Consider the following 18053-nt stretch of genomic DNA (forward strand, 5'->3'; position numbering starts at 1 on the left):
TCAGAAAAGATGCGGAGGGAAAAATGTCAGTGGCCTCCTCCTGTTAAACCATTTCTGTTTTGGCGGCTGTCTCATTGTTGCCCCTCTAGGACCCCTGTTGTTAATTTCATTAACACCAAAGCAGCTGAAACTGATTAACAACCCCCTCTGCTACTTAAATGAGAAGATCAATATCCCCAAAGTTTCATTGACTTGATTCTATACTCTGAATAAAAAGTGTCCCTTTAATTTTTTGAGCAGTATATATATATATATATATATATATATATATACAGTATATATATATTCCTTCTTGAGATTCTGTAAAGTTTTAATTTCCCCTCTGGGACAAATAAATCTCTCTAAAGTAATCTACTAATAGTTCACTTTTCATATAAAAAAACTTAATGAGGTAATGATAACAAATACAACTCACATAAGTTGTATGTTTTAATAAATGAATACAGAAGGCTCATTTTTATTTGTTTTTTAGCCCCAGGTCACCAGTCCTCACCTGCAGTCTTCCCTCATTTGGGCCAAGGTACTCTGCTGTCACCCTCAGTTGTGAAAAGGATGCTGCAACTAAGACTTGACCCTAGATGTTTATTTTCTCCAGTATCCGTGCCGGCTGAAGTTTTATTTTTCCTCTTCTTCTTGGCCATTTGTTCAGAGCGGTCTACGCCTTTTGGCATAACAAACGTTTTTCTTTCCTTTGTAATTTATCAATCGTAAAGCAAGTGTAGCTAGACTGTACAAAAGTTTGCAATATGAATACATTTTGTTTTTGAGATTAAAGTTACTTAAAACGCGACAACAAATTCACGTGAACGTTGTTAATGAAGGCTGCAAATCCCCGTAGCGCGTAAAGGCGGCATTAACGCCCCTGCAGTCGTCTCGTTCTTTTTCCACTGCCTAATTACCGCGGTCGACGGTAGTTACTGCCAACGCATTCATCCCTTTCTCAGTTAAGGCCTTGTTGGGTCCAATTCTTGCCCGGTGCCACACTTTAATGTCCGTAAATCGATTTTTCAAAGGTGCACCCAGCACGTTATGGGTATCAAATTCAATACTATAAAAGTATCGTCGATGTCGCGTTTCCCGCTCTCTTATCCCTTCTCATTTGGGCGGCATAGCGTTACTGCGCATGTCTGGTGGCTCAGAAGTACTTCCTGCAAAAAAGTGAGCGCACTTTTGGAAGCGTTTCTGGCTCTTTGGCTCCACTGCGTCAAGTGTGGATCTTCGCGTGGATTCCGTTATACCATGTGTTCGCAAGGCTTCGTAGCCCCGTTAAGGGATGTCTAACAGGAAGTTTTCTCGCTCCCTGCGGCGGTTTCACTGCTGCTTGTGCGAGGCCTCTGTTTCCCGGCTCCCTTGGATGCACCCGCCGCTTCCAGTGCCCTTTCTTCGACCTGAAGAGGCGTCTCTCCGAGCGTGACGTCACATAGGTAGACATGTCATGGCGTCTGTGCATCCAGAGCTGGAGCTGCAACCCAGATAGAAGCTGAGCGTCTTGGGGAAGGACCGACATGGCGAGTAATGTGGATTTGCAGCAGAATCCAGCAGGGACAAGTCTTTCACCGTGCCGGCCAGAGAAGGCAAACGAAGACTCGGTGAATCTCGGTGCCGGCGCTACTACCAGGGCTGCGGCCGCCGTTATAGATAGCGGTGCAGCTCGCGTCCAGACGGTGGACAGTAGCTCGGCACCCTGCCAGTCAACGCCCGCTGAAGACCGAGCGGTGTGCTTTGCCGGACAGCTGCGCGAAGGGAGCTGTGGGACGGGGCGTAAAGACGTGAACAGTGCCCAGTTCCGAGTAAACACGACGGAGGCGACGCTCATTAGAGACACAGACTCTCCAGTACATCTTCCAGCTGCTTCTACAGATGCGGGCGAGCAGGAGTCAATAATCGAGTCCGGGAAGTTACGAGCGGCGGCGGATGGTGGGGGCAGTGACATCCAGGCCGAAGGGATGACGCCAACTGGAAGTGACCGCAGCCCACCGGTGGAATCGCAAAGCATAGACTCCCTGGAATCTTTTTCCAATTTGAACTCGTGTCCAAGCTCGGACTTGACGAGCGAAGGAGCGGAGGACAGGGTGCTGGCTTTGGCTCTGCAGAACGACGAATACGACGAGGCAAAATCCGCTGCGGCCGCCCCAGGCAGGGATCGCTTTACTGGCCAATCTGTCTATCATATCAAGTGGATCAAGTGGAAGGACGAGAATACACCGATTATTACCCAGAATGAGAATGGACCCTGCCCACTACTTGCCATCATGAACGTCCTGTTGCTGTCTTGGAAGGTAAATAAATTGATTATACTTGATAGCGACTGAGCATTTCATCTGTATGCGTATGGAAGATCGCCATTATTTGCAGGCTACAAATCAGCTTTTCGGGCTTGTATTTCTTACGCTGAGCAAGAAATAATACAATTATTTCCCTAGATGCATCTCCTTGGATTCAATTCCGTTGAGCTTAATGTTGTTCACTCTGCACACACCAGATCTAGCAGTGTTTATCATAGTAGGGAAAGTTGATGTTTGTGTATGCATAATTGTTCTGCAGCCTCAGGAGACATATGTTAGAGAGATGTGCTATAGATTAGGAATGAATGTTGCGATTTCCTTCATCAGTTCATGGAGTACAACACCACGTAATCAGTTTCAAGAGAACTCGAACAATTTTGGTCTGAATCAATCAGTTACTTGACAAAGCTCGGGTATTATTATTCACCTAAACATATTCAAAAATAAAGCGAAGTTTTCATTTGGAAGTCTCCAAGGTGCTGTTTTCCACTAGAGGAAGCTAGCTGTATTAACTGTGTCGAGGAAATTCTTTGATTTGATTTGTTAAATACTGAAGGGGAAATTGTTTTTTCGTAAGATAATGGGTCTCAAGTATAGTTCCTTTGGTTAATGGGATGTAGCAGAAGTACTTTTCTCTGTACAATATCTGTAGTTTTTTTTTTTTTTAATCTGAGGCTAATATTATTGGCAGACAGTGTGATATACTGTAGTAGTTAAGGCTTTGGACCTAAAGGTTATGGGTTGAAATCCTTATACTGACACTGTGTGATCATGAGCAAGTCACTTCACCTGCCTATATTCTAACTGGAAAATCAAAACAAATGTAACCAATTGTATCTCAAATTTTGTAATTTGCCTTGGATAAAGGTGTCAGACATAATAAAATAATAATATTAGGTTATTGGAGTGGCTTACTCTTGAACATACTTTATGCAATTGTCCATGAGTAAAACATTTCTGCATTAGATTAGTTTCTGCTTTTCCTAGTGACATTGCGAAACATAAAAAACAGAAAACTTTTCTTTTGAATTGAAATGGGTAATTAGAAAGAATAATGTGAAATTTGAGTGTATATTAGTAACCTCATTAGATGTTTAAAATTTTCACTTCTTTATGTTGTTCACTCTTGAGACTGGTTGAAATATAAGTAATTAATGTAGACGTCAGCGTTAACTTTTGCAGTGCAGTTGTCCATCCAGTTGCTGTCTCTTTTACAAACCATTTGGTGTGGCATAGCAACCAGTCAAACACACAGATGCACAGACACTTGTCCTTTTTATAAGGTAGATATCGAAAAATTAAAAATGCTGTTCTGCTAATTTTTTTTCTGTGATGCAATCATATTTCAATCAAACCAGCTAATGTTTTTTTGAGATTTTGGGTATTGGTTACCATAACTTTTAAAAGATAAAAATGTCAGCTTTTTAACTCAATGTTTTTTTTTTTTTTATTATTAGCAAGTAAGTCAGTCTGTCAGTCAGTCAATAAACACACTGATAAATATAGGTAATTCACGCTATGCGTCACCACACATTTCTGCTTAAAAAGGTTCTTTTTTGAAATCGGAGTCCTGAATCCTTGTTGAACTAACATTTAGTTTTCAATTTTTTACTAGTTTGAATTATTTTTGTAGCATCAGGATAACTTAGGATATAACTTGATATCCTATCATCTTATATTTGACTTACTGATAGTGTATACATATTTACAATTTAACTTTTAATTCTTTCTAAGATTTTTTGTCCAAGTACACTTAATTGTGGAGAGCTGTATCTAGGATTTCTGCTGATAACTGGAATTTATTATTTTTGTAGTAACTTTCTATGGAAATTGTTTATATGATTTAAAATAAACATTGGCTTGAAAACACTTGTCTGTTAGATTCCCTAATTGTAACATCTCTTTCTTCTTAAGAAATGTAAATAAAATCCAGTTTTGTTCCCATCCATAAACATACCTAGTACATGCCAGAGTAGACTGTACTTGCTAAGGAGACTTGGGTCTTTTGATGTGTGTTCTACCAGCCCATAGTAGCCAGTGTGGTGTTCTACGCTGCAGTATCCTGGGGTTGCAGCCTAAGCACATAAGAGGCACAATGCCCAAACAAATTTACCAGGAAAGCCTACCTGGACATACTGGAAACTGTTGTGGAAAAGAGGATGGTGTAAAAAGTGGACGCTGTCATGAAAAATCCCCTTGAGGAAGCACTATCTTGAAGCACTTTTAGCCACAGGCTCCTTCCACTACGGTGTGCTAAGAAGTGCTTCTGGGTGTCTTTTCTGCCCACTGCTATCGGGCGATTCAGTGCTTTCACCCAATGTACTTGTTAAGTTTATTTTTTTTATTTGTGTTTATTTTTTTATTGAGTGCTTGGCTGTGAGTCTGTATCCTTGTTTTTATGTTTCTTCTGATGTGTGAATTTGAATTTCCCCATGGGAGTAATAAATGTACTCTAATCCAAGTTTAGGGTTTGTTAGGGAGCAGTGGCACACTTAAGTAAGATACTGAGCAAGATAGTGTTTATGTATTTTTTATGTTTCTAATATGGTTATAAAACAATTTTAAAAACAATATTTTTAAGGAAGAACATGCTTTGCCTTATTAAAGGTTGTATTATGACCATACCATGTCAGTGTTTTAGACTTTCTGTATCGTTTTTTTATTGTCAGTTTAGTTTTGAGGTATGATGTTCTTGCCTGTGATATGGCCATCTCTTTTTTGTTGTTGTGTATGTAGTGAGGTGGGAAATGGATCATCTTAAGTTAAACCTATTAAAATGTTGCATTACTATTTTATGTTTGCTGCATAATTTTCGGCAGTAGATTATACGTTTTCGTGTTTTCCCTTGCGAACATTGGTATAAAATAGCAGTTTTGGGAATAAAGAAATTTATTTTGTGGCTTCTTAAAAATGTTTTGTGTTGGTCCAGGGCCTTTGTTGTGGTATTTAGTATGGTACTTATCATTGCTGGATCCTCAATTTGAATAATTGATTATTCTTAGATTTTGCTTCTTAGATTATAGTACATGTCCTTTTTTCAGTAATGTACTTTTTATATAATACTGTGTTTTTTTTTTGTTTTTTTTTTATATTCCATGCAGGTCTAAATTGTGAATGGGTCTCATTTTAGGTTTCTTCAGGAAGTAATTTGTTGGTTGATAAAACATGTATTTTAAAAGGGCATGAATTTCAAAATTGGATTAAGGGAATTATGCCTCTTATTTAACAGTTCTGCATGGTTTAACTTATAAACATGAGAACCCCTGTGCACTAATAAGACAAGTAAAAAAGTTTAATTTAGGTTTAGTTTTATTCTAAGATGGTGTGAGCTCAGAAATAAACAAATACATGATTCGTGCATGCTTACAGAGTACAGTGATATGAACAGTTAGCTGTGAACTGCGCCTGTTTTAATTTGTAATTGCAAGCAATCTTTGCTTCCATTTGGGAGACTGGAGTCATCCCAACTGACTGGAAAACAGGATTTGTCATCCCCATATGGAAAAGGATGGGTAATCGACTGGATTATGGCAACTACACAGTGATAACACTGCTCTGGGTACTGGGTAAGGTTCTTGCTAGGGAGGGTCATCCTCAATAGTATCCATCATCATTTGCTCACCTACCAGTGACCGGAGCAGTCTGGTTTTAAGCCTAAGGACTGCATCCTGGCACTGTGGGTTCTCATGGAGTGCAAAAGCAAATATCATCAGAGTTACTTTGCAGCCTTGGTCAATTCAGTTGATCGAGTTGCCCTTTGGGACATCCTGAGACTTTGTGGAATCCCCCCAAGGTTGCTGGATATCATGACCAGTCTGTACACTGGTACTGTGAGTGCTGTGCAGAGTGGAGGCGAACCTCTGCATTTTTCCCAGTTGATTTTGGGGTTTGTCAGGGGTGTGTCTTTGCTCCTACTCTATTCAATGCTTTCATGGTCTGGGTGTTGGGCAGAGTCGTGGGGTGTAGCGTCTGTAAGGCATCTGTTTGTGAAGAAAGATTCACTGATCTTGACTTTGCCAACGATTCTGTAATCTTCTCAGAATTAATGGAGGCTCTGATCATGTCTCTTGAACGAGTGTCTGGGCTTGTGAGTGGCCTGGATAGAAACCAAGATCCAGGTCTTTAATGACCTCTTGGGCATAGCCATCAGCAGTGTGTCAGTCTGCGGAGAGAGTGTCGACCTTGAGGTTTACTTACCTCGGCAATGGCATTCATTGGTCTGGTGACTGTTCTATGAAGTGGGAACTTCTCAGAGTTCATGAAGTCTAGAATCTTTCTCAAGTTAGTTTAGTTTAATAGGGGCATCTAGCATAGAGGCTTCATTCTTAGAGAAGCTTGGGAAGGGGCATTTTTGAAAAAAAAAAAATAACCAATTTCTGCTGGAGCTTGGTTGGAAAACTCAGAAAATAATTAGGAGAAGTCAATAAATTGTCTGGTGATCTTGCTCAGATTATTTGTGAGACTACAGATTACTTTTTGAATGAATGACATAGTGGTGAAAATGTCATATTTACACAAAGCCTCAAGTTCAGCAATTTATTAGGCCTTGCTTATATCGTGTAATATTGGTCCCAGGAAACCATTTCTTAATTTAAAGCAAAACGTTGGTTATGCAGTTCCAGTCACTGCAGATCTTTTTTGTTTGTATAGTTTTGAAATTCATCATTGTTGCAGTCTGTATTCTTGTCCCACAAAATGCCATTTTGTAAAAGCTTACTTTCACTATCTTTGTTATCACCGATAGTTGTTTATAAGCAGTGATTTTTTTTTTTTTTTTTTTGGCAATTGTAAAACACATTGTACTATGAAGTAGTAAAACAAAACTTAACACTTAATGAATTATAGAAACTGGCTTTTTATTCCAAAAAAAATTCTGGAATGAAAATTCAAAGTCGAGAAATTATTTCTGCTGAGCGATTTTGCAACCTTTATTTCCTGTGGTTATTTTGGTCAGCATTATACAAGAAACATATACAGCAAATAAACTGTAATTTGTATAATAGGAAAAGTTGTACATTTTTTTTATGAAGTAGAGTGCTGGAGTTGTTTATTGAAAGCGTGCTATGCATTAATAGTTTTTATAAATCAAACAGAACTGGTAACCTTTGCAATATCAATTCATTTTCCACTGTCCATATATAAAAGTATTCAGGAGCGGTATTTTCTCATCATTTGTGCTTGGTGTGTCCTGTGTTGGCTGGGATTGGCTCCAGCAGACCCCCGTGACCCTGTGTTCGGATTCAGCGGGTTGGAAAATGGCTGGCTGGCTAGATGCCATAATGTTAATTGAGTTTTAGAGCTTAAACAACAAAAGACACTTAACAAATAATGAATGATGTTAAATGTGAAAGTTTTTAAAGTGAATTGTCAACCTTTATTACTTTTGATTACTCAATTAAATTTTTTAAATGGTACCACATTATATGGCAACATTTGTTTAAAATTTATTTATTTTTAGTATTGAAGAATATTTTAATAATTGTAGACATTGAAAACGGAAATAACATAGTAGGTAATGGAAATATAAGCCATTATGACCACTAAAGGCTAAATTCAAAGCTATACATATTTTATGGGTAGCATTAACAAAATGCTATGAAGGATGGCTCAGTTCCTTGGGTCTTTCCATTTTATTGAGTTTTTTTTCCCTCCATGTATGTACATTGTATTGCTGGTTTTGGGAGGTCAGCAGTTGTTATGCTGCCCTGAACTACTGTTACTTATGTTCTGAATGAAAAAAATTTATTCTTTTCTACCATCAGTTGAACTTAGTGTATTTTTTAAGTAAATAACTGTCTTACCTTGTACTGCAGTTTTACATTATACAGTATGTATGTTTAAAACAGTAAAATGTTTAACTTTTATCACAATCACATGAGACTTTTTTGCTCCCTCAAATGTCTTTATTAATTATGTAACAATAACCCATTTTGAAAAGCTTAACATCAACATCATTTCATCCATTATTCCTAAGAGAATATAGCTGGATGTTCAACCTTTCTGCAGCAGTTAACTGGAATGACGTGTTTAGCCCTTACTGCTTTTGCTAAAAGTGCTATGAATGAAATATTGAATGGGTTACCCTTTTTCTCATTGGTAAACTTGAAAATTTGTATTTTAATTTGTAAATTGAAATACTTTTAAAAACATAAGTGAAGATTACAGTATGACAGTTTATTGTGTTTTCTAAAAATTAGTGGCTTTTTCTGCTGTGTTAGTGGATATTTCAGTTTATTGTATCTTCTAATACATAAACTGTCATGATTACTTTATGCATCAAGTACAGCCTTTTTTAGATCATAAAACCAGTTTCTCAGTTTAATTCTTATTGAGGATCTGTTATTTTCCATCTTGAAGTGGCTGCAGATTTTCATTTACAAGCCTTTGGTTGATTCTGGGTCCCTACTTGGATGCAGAATTATTCCATAGTATAATGTTTTAAAATAGGTTTATTATTCTTGCTACATATTTGGTATGTACATGTAATCATTTGCTACATAGCTTACTTGTTTAGTACTGACCTAGAATGGATCCAGCACCCTAGGCTTAAACCCAGGTTGTTGTTTGAGTGGAGCTTGCACATGCTATCTGTGTCTGCATGGGTTTTCCTCTAGGTACATCTAGTTTTATCCTTGCATGTATGCTGGGTTAAGGACTGGGTTGGATTAACTGGCAATTCCAGATTTGCCCTTTGTGAAAATCAGTGTGGGTGTGGTGGGTGCAAGAATGGGCCCTATGACTGAATGATGCCCTGTCTAGGGTTGATTCCTACCTCGTACCCAGTGGTGCCAAAATCAGCTCTGGCCCCTCAACCCTGAATCAAATTAAGCAGTAGGGGTGGGCGGTATGACCAAAATTCTATATCACGGTATTTTTCTAAATTATCCCGGTTTCACAGTATTCGACGGTATTTTTTTCCCCATGCATGAGTGGATGTTAACCACATTTTCCACTGCAATTACTGGCTAAGAATAACCTATTCCACTGTCAAGAGTATTGTACATTGTACAAAAAAAGCATTTTAATATGCACACAAGTATTAATACAGTTTTGCATTGCCCCATAAAGTGATAGTTTTCAAGGGTGTGGCACTAATGGAGAAGGTATCACATTGCATGACAGATGCAGTCAAAATATAGAACCTTTTTATTGAACAAATTTTGCAAAAACAAACTATAATTTTGACAACATATTTTCAACCATACAAAGAGGCATTTAGACTTAGTAAAATATCCAGAAGTGCTTGTCAAAAATTGTATTGCACCGAATATATCTTAGAAAAGGAATAAATAGTAAATATTTTTTGTAAACCAACTACACTTTCTGTTAATGTTAACAATCTCTGTCCACTGACACGTTAAAGTGACTTTTTAAACAACTTTATCATCATTAAACTGCATAATATTTAAACTAACAAATAATAACAATAAAATAAATAATAGTATTATTACTGATAGTTGCACTATTACTTCAAGACGTCAAGCCCAGGTGCATTACATGTCGACTTTATTCTCGTCATAAGCGTCAGGATTAAAGTGGAAATGTCGAGAAGAATAAAGTCAACGTGTCGTCACACTATTACACAGTACCCAGGTACATTACACTGTATTGAAAACAAATAAAACAAGTACAACTTGGCTTGCAGTATTATCCAGTAGTATAGAAACAGTATTTACACATCTGACCTTTTAAAACTAAAGTATCTCCAGGCGACGGATGTGACTCCTTTTTTTCGGCAAAAGTTCTTCTGTTCATCATGTTCAACTTTATCGTCGGCTTCAGTTTCGGAATGCTACCTATTTGGTGGTGTAGCAGTGAAAAAGAGCCCTAGTGCAACAAATCTGTGTTTAGCGGTGTAGCAGTGAAAAAGGTCCCCACTTGAACAGTTTCCCGCTGCGCCACGTTCCGAACGTCGTTTAGGCAATTTAAACCGGTGTTGCAGTATAAGAAAAATCCATATCATAAAAAAAATAAAAAACGGTTTTCGGTATGAACCGGTATACCGCCCAGCACTATTAAGCAGGTTTGAAAATCTTATGTTTTGTTATTTATTTATTGAATTAACTTATTTACATGCAAGTCATTTGTAATTAATATGCCTCCTAATTAATCATTTGCTGGGAAAGTTGATCACATTGATCCAGTTTAGGCAGAGCCTTAGACAGGCTGTATGACTTTGAATTGGACTGAGTGGGTTCCGGGAATGGATGGATGTTGTTTACTTTAATATTGTAAAAGAAACCCAGATGAATAGTTTTTAAACTCCTCTGAAACACATAGAAAATAGTCAATTAGAAGTTAACAGAACTGAAAAAATGATTAATCACAGAGAAAACCTGCAGCGTCAGTTTTCTGCCAAGACCAATCTCATAACACCTGTCCTTAAAGTATCTTATAATGCATTAATGCCTTAGGAACAACAGTGTAATATCAATGGAGAACATGTCAGTCCATTGTCACTGTACACTTCTGAAAGTACATTTTGTGAAGCTCAGTTGAACACAGTTGGCTTTGAAAATCAACAGTTGTACTTAAATGTAAAGTGGTGCAGGAGCCCCCTTGACTGATTGACAACATGTGAAGAAAGCTAAAATCTTCAACTTTAAATCTGAGCTTGGAGTAATCTAATCTTTTACTTTTTTCCTTTGTTTTTTAATTTCATTTTTTTGTCATTGTAATCTCTCCTTTTTCTTGTTTTATTTTGTAGTTTTAATTCAAAACTACTATAGAAAGTTATTTTTTACACTGTTGTGCACTTTACATGAATTAAAACAAAATGCTGATCTTAAGTTAGATTTGGCTTTGTGAAGCAAAACTATAAGACAAAAGTAGCTGTTTGGCAAAGTTTTTATTAACCAGAGTTTTAATGTAGAATTTAGTTTTGTTTACTGCATTATGTGTGTAGATAATTGCAGCAGTAAAATGCACAAAATGAAGGTTTCTATTTTTGTCTCGCATCTTATGTTACACTTGACTGATTCTATAGTTTTCATAGGTTTTAAAATATTGAAAGAATCTCTGTTTAATTTTAACACTTTATATATGTGTATTGTAATCATTTTTTATAAATAATATTAAGAGTACAATGTGTTGCTATTCAGCGAACACCTGGGGCAGTGATCTTAAAATATGTTCTTGAGTGCTGAGTGAAAATTGTTCTTTGATTTTGGGAATCTTAGGGCAATTATGAAAGTGAAGCATTTAATGACAAAAATATGGGAGTGATTTTATCTACCTTTTAACTGGGTCAGCTTTAATCATCGGATGTTAAAATGTTTAATTACCAGAGATACTCTTTTTTTTTTTTTTTTTTTTTTTTTTTTTTTTTTTTTTTTATGCACATTTTCTGTTTGTAGTAATCTACTGTCTCTTTATGAACGGCACCAGCAGAAACTAGAGAAAGCTGCTTAATTTGATCCATTATAAGTGTTTTTTAAGAATGTAAAATGTTTCTATTACAGTATATGTGGAGATTTCCTCTTGCATGAATTGTTTTGGTGTTTGCCTGGTAAACCTGATATACTTCAGGTTAATGTAATGCTCTCAATACAGATATAAGCCCCCTGACAATAAATTTCCAAATCCAATGTAGCTTGCTTGGTGCTGTGCAGTATGCTTTGAAAATTTTAATGAACAAATTATGCCAGAACAAGTCATAACCACAGAGGTCATTCCTCTTTAACTTACATTTTAAAGCACAAGCCCTTGTTCTTTTAAGGCATATGTATTAAATGTGTATGTTAACATGTACACATAAAACCAGAATAAGGTGAGTAACTAGGTTAAGGAAGAAAACTGGCTTCTTAATAACCTCTGTTTCAAGTATGCTTCTGGAGTTCTCCTTTGGGGAAAACGCTTCATCATCAATAAAAAGTGCAAAAAAATAAATTAAAAGGTAAACGTTTGCTGCTGTCAATCCGAAAATAAGCATGAGCCATTGATGATAATCTTGTATCTTCTAAATTCACTTAGTCCTTCATGCGCAGTAAATAACATCCATCCCCATTTTACTTTGTCAACTTTAGGCACCAACGATATAAATACTGGCAGCCATGTCACCTGATCACTCTGTTTTTAACATATCTATAGGAAAGAACTGGATTAAAATTAAACCAATGCTTTATTTGTATGTTTCTGTTACTGAATTACACATAGCACATTCTTTTCTGCTTGACTGTGCAACTGAGCAATGAAAAAGTACGGTATACTGTTACATTTGCTTCTTGCCTTACACCCAGTGCTGCTGGGATAATAATACCTTAAGTAACAAATTAAGTGTTCTGTTAGGTTGTTACTTTAAAAAATAATTGGACTACTTAATGCACTTTTAACATGTTACCCTACATTCTTTTCTTCTGAGAGTGTGCTGCTGATTTTAGCACAGTATGTTAAGCTCATCAACATACATTTAGCAGTTTTTAGAAATATTGAGACAGAATACTTCAACCTGGAGAATGAGATCACGCAAGCATTTGCCACAGGAAATTGATCTTTGTATACACTCCTACCCGTAGCTGCTGAATGCATGTATCGAGCTAAGCAGGTGAAAAGAATGCAGCAGACATGCACAGGGTTTACATAGCATTTCTGAGACTGGGTTTCTTTGAATAACTGCTTTATTAAAGTTTATGTAAATGCACTGAATGAGAAAATATTTAATTGAAATGCTTTCATAAATAAAGGACACAAATAGCAGGTAGTAGTGACAGGCATTATTAAATGATTTTTGTATGCAGTAATTTTAATTTTGACAAGGTGGAGAAAGAGTGCTGTATGTAGAGCATAATGGGACATGAATGACTGTTTTATTTAATAGCAAGTTTCTGTTTTTGTTCCTTTTTATTTATTCCTTTTATCAAAGCATCATGTTCCTAATGTTATGTTTGTATCAAGCATCAACAAAGAGTTTCCAAAATTAAAACATAAGTTATAATGCTGTACTACCCATAGTTTTGAACTCTTTACAGCTGCATGTCCAACTTACTTTTTTTTATAGTGCCATCCATATAGTAAATATTTCTGTGTGCTTTGTAATATAGCATACTTTTCAGCACATATGATATTTGTTTTTCTCAAATAAAAGCAAAAAAAAAAGCCATTGTGCTACTGTTTAGTTTGTGCACTTAACCTAGTGCTCCAATTGAAGTCAGATGTGTTTGACAAAAATGCTGCATTTAGATGTGCTCACACCATTACTTCATTACTTTTGGCCTTTTGTGGTACCTCTTAATCAAAAAGTAATATTTATGTAATGCTTATGAACTGCCTTTTTAAAATAGTGTGCAAGCCTCATCAGTAAAGCACATGAATATTTATTTTTATATAAAATTTCTGTTTAATCAGTGTAGCTTACTTACTGTTTGCAGACTACACACATTCAAGTTCATCCATCCATCCATTTTCCAACCCGCTGAATCCGAACACAGGGTCACGGGGGTCTGCTGGAGCCAAACCCAGCCAACACAGGGCACAAGGCAGGAACCAATCCCGGGCAGGGTGCCAACCCACCGCAGGACACACACAAACACACCCACACACTAGGGCCAATTTAGAATCGCCAATCCACTTAACCTGCATGTCTTTGGACTGTGGGAGGAAACCGGAGCACCCGGAGGAAACCCACGCAGACACGGGGAGAACATGCAAACTCCACGCAGGGAGGACCTGGGAAGTGATCCCAGGTCTCCCAACTGCGAGGCAGCAGCGCTACCCACTGCACCAACGTGCCGCACATTCAAGTTCTCCTTCCTTAAATTTATTAAATTTTCATTCTTGTAATATAGGCAATAGACACCTCTATTTCTTCATGTCCTGTTCAAGATTCATAAGTGCATTTTTGCAGTGTTTTGGCAAGAACCATTAGTAGTATTATCCAGTGAATGTTGGCTGCTTTGTTATATAGATTTAGCCTTGCATTTACTAATTTGAAGATGCATCTCTCTCTCTTTTTTGTACCCTCAGTGACCTTCATGATCCTTCCCCTAATGTACTGTTGAAAATAACTCTTTTTTTTTTATGTTAAACTCCTATGTTCTTATGCTCCTTATTCATGTTCTTACTCTTGCTTAAACATGCTTGACTCATTGTGTGAACCTCCGCATTTAATCCACAGCTGCTACTATGTATCTTTGTGGTTTTGCAGTCTTGGATGCATGATTTTTCCCAAAGTAATGTAGTAGTCATATTACCACATGTACAGAGTAGTTTAATTCTTAGGTGAATGTGTGATCAATATTGTAGATAGTGTGGGGAACAGCCCGGACACAGACAGGTAGACAAGATGTTATCACCCAACACACGTTTATTTACATTATTTACATACATCGTAGTGCACAATACCCAGTGCCGCAGCACCAATCACCCCTTAAGTCCTGGCCACAACACAATGCCTTCTCCAAGTCTCTGGTCCGCCTCCACTCCTCTTCACCAAGCTTCGTCCTTTACCACCCAACTCTTGCCCCTGACTGGAGGGACTCCAGGTGCATCCAAAGGGCTTCTGTAGCCACACCCCTGTGGCGGAAGCTCTGTCGGTGTATCCGGAAGTCCTCCGGGTGTCCCCAATACTCTCCCCCCCCCCCCCCCAGCACTTCCGGGTGTGGCGGAAGTACTGAGGTCCAGGGCTCCCAAGGCATCGGGGTGCCCCCTGGCGGTGACCACGGGCCCCTACAGGGTTTATCTCCCAAGCTGTGTACCTGTGGCCCCCACAGCAACCAGGGAGGATGCCCCCTCATGTTCTGGAAGAGGCACAAGCCCTCCTCCGGTCCTCCTGGGCATCCCGGCCGGGCATGAACCCCCGCTGGGTACCACAATAGTTAACATTCGGAAATGTTTGTGTGACAGTGGGATATAATAATAGACAGCTCCCCTGGAGTAGGCTTCTAAACCACCCTCTCCTCAAAAAATAGTGAATCACTGCTTTTGCTTTGAGTGAAGCAATTAATAATTTAAAAAGCTGTTGGGTAGAAATTACTTTAATATTGTATGCACACTAATGATCAAACTTGGTCACAAGTGCTGTTTTCCTTGGGTGTGGTATCTGTAACTAGATTTATGTATTGCTAATTGACTTCAGTCGCATTCAGAAGCACATCTTTAATGTACAGTTGAATGTTTTCCATTGAATTTTACTAAGCTGTTTTGAACTGAGACATGTCATGAGCAATTATATTCTCAAATTTGCTTTCCTTGCTCAGTAGAGAAATATATAATCGTTTAATGTTCTCTCTCTCTCTCTCTCTCTCTCTCTCTCTCTCTCTCTCTCTCTCTCTCTCTCTCTCTCTCTCTTCTTTCAAACATTGAAAATATAGCAAGTAATGTTAAAATGACATTCAATTATATTACTAAAGTTTACTTGGGAATACTATACTAAATGGGTATGCTGTGAGTTTTAGGGTGATAGCTACATGTTTACAGAATACTATGATCAGATTTAATTTTACTTGTCAGATATATTCAAAATGTATTAAACCTGATAATAGCATTTAAAAGACCATGGCTTGCTTAAAATGACACTAATGTATCCAATTCTAAAACTTTGTGTACCCTTATGCAAAATAATGGAATTTATTTAGATCACCATCTTGTATTTGCACATTATAGTACTTGCATGAAAAGTCTATTTATGTTTTTGATGGGTATCCTTTGCTTTCAGTAATGGGGCAGACATCCTTATGCTCCATTAGTATAAGCAGTCTTTTCTTTTAGTTTAGTTATGATTTAGCTTCAGTTTAGTTTAGTCAGTTCTTTTTAGTTTAGTTATGATTTAGCTTCACTCTCTCTTTCAACAATAGCAGCTGGCTATTGCATTGCTGTTTTACTCTCCGAGTGGGAGAACTTAAAGATTACATTAACTGATATAGTTAAAGGGAAAGCACTAATCATCTCAGTCTGACTTGTCACATACTTTTTAACAGTAAGAATTTTGTGCAAGGTTAAAAAAAAAAAAAAAAAAAAAAGCAGTGAAATTGACAATGATTGGTCAAACACATCAGACAGTTGTGTTAATCTGTCTTTGTTACTCTATGCCATATACTCTTCTTCAAGTGCCTACAACACTTCATATCACAGTTTCTCATTTAAACTAAGGCACTGCAAATGTCATATGGTAATAATCAGCGAGTGATTCATCAGTAACATTATTATTTTAACAAATGCCTTTGTCCAATAAGGTCTGATTGTTAACCAAAATATTGAAACATTTGTCTTTAATTATAGTTTTGAGTTGATTTCACACCTGACGATTACTTGTTTAATTACTTTGCATACCAAACAAATGAAATAAGCACATAAAAATGAATTCCTGTTCCTGTCCCCACCACAGATTGTTCGATATATTACTATAATCCTACTTCTATAACCAAATTCACTGTGAACAATAACCAATAATAACAGAAGGTCAGAAAATAATTGTAGGTCAGGCTTTATTTTGGTTTATGGCATTACAACTGACATCAAATACATGCTGTTAGTTGGTGTGGTAGTGATATTGACTCAACATGCATTACTTCAATCCACAGCCCAAAGTGCATTCATGACCAGAGAGGAAACAGGAATGCATTAATAATATAGACTAAAACTGCAAAGTAAATGAAATATTTATTCTAACAAGGAATTCAGGTGGATATCTAGTATTTAGTAACTCATTACCACTTCTACTTGTTAAAAAAATCCCCTTATTTATTTTTAAATGTTTTTTCTCAGAATCAGATTCTTCTCATTGTACACCAAGCACATAATTAGCCAATGAAGTTCTGCAGCATAGTGATTGCATATGTATGAGGTTGATTAACATGCTCCATATGTGGAAGTTTCAGGGCTGCGTTCAAAGTGTGTTCACATACAATGCAACTGCCTTGTAAATACAGTATGTGTATAAACTGTAAATTATGTAAAAAAGTGTGTATGCTGTGTTTTATTAATCTGATTTTGTTTTTGTTTTTTGTGTTTTTGTCATATGTATTTTCCTGTTTTTTATTTTTTTTTTTTGGTGAGCACATATTTTCACACTCATATCTACACAAAGTTTTATAAATGAGGTGGGAGGAGTGAAATATACCTTTGTTTCAGTATGTTATATAGCAGGGGTGGGCAATGTTTGTCCTGGAGAGCCGCAGTATGTGCAGGTTTTTGTTCCTTAACGAGAACTCAATTATTGCTGATGAAGCACATATTGCTTAAGTGACATTTTGATGCTTTTAGTGGTCTCGCTTGTTAAGGTTCTCCAACCTTAATTGCTTATTTCAATCTTAAACTGCTGCATTCAGTGTTTTAATTGCTCCTTATTAGCAATAAGATGTAAAAGAAAAAGCAGCCAGCAGTTCTCCAGCTAGCTTTTTTCCAATTACATCTGTGTGTGTTCATCATGCAGTTTGATTTAATAAAACACTTAATAGAAAAATGTGACAGACTGAAAATGATCTGTTTTAGGCTTCAAATCATTTGGATGATATCCTTGGAAAGGAAAAAAATCTACGATATAAGAGCCTTACATTGCACAGACTAACAAGCCATAAAATTAAATAAGGTCTGAGATTGGCAATGATTGGTTTCTAATTAAGCAATTGGGTTGGAATGAAAACCTGTAGCCACTGCGGCTCACCAGGACCGACATTGCCTACCCCTGTTATATAGCTATGTTTAATTATAGCTTCCAAGTATCCATATTACTAACCGAGAAAGGTAAACCGGAAGGCACAGACGCAGGTCTTGGTAAACCGGAAGGCATGGACGCAGGTACACGGCGATGGACCTAGGAGACATAGTGCGCAG

The 18053-nt window shown here is 37.2% G+C and overlaps 1 protein-coding gene across 3 annotated transcripts in view; it reads left to right on the forward strand.

The window, feature by feature from the left end:
- Positions 1–1312: 1312 nt before the first annotated feature.
- mindy2 (MINDY lysine 48 deubiquitinase 2) overlaps positions 1313–18053 on the forward strand; it is a 63421-nt gene continuing 46680 nt past the window's right edge. For all 3 annotated transcript variants that reach the window (XM_051920367.1, XM_051920366.1, XM_028822999.2), the window contains exon 1: positions 1313–2279. In XM_051920367.1, coding sequence (XP_051776327.1) covers positions 1506–2279 — 774 coding nt within the window. In that variant the 5' untranslated portion in view covers positions 1313–1505. The remainder of the gene's footprint in view (positions 2280–18053) is intronic.

Source organism: Erpetoichthys calabaricus, chromosome 17 (genome assembly GCF_900747795.2).
Source record: "Erpetoichthys calabaricus chromosome 17, fErpCal1.3, whole genome shotgun sequence".
In the NCBI taxonomy this organism is placed as follows: domain Eukaryota; kingdom Metazoa; phylum Chordata; class Cladistia; order Polypteriformes; family Polypteridae; genus Erpetoichthys; species Erpetoichthys calabaricus.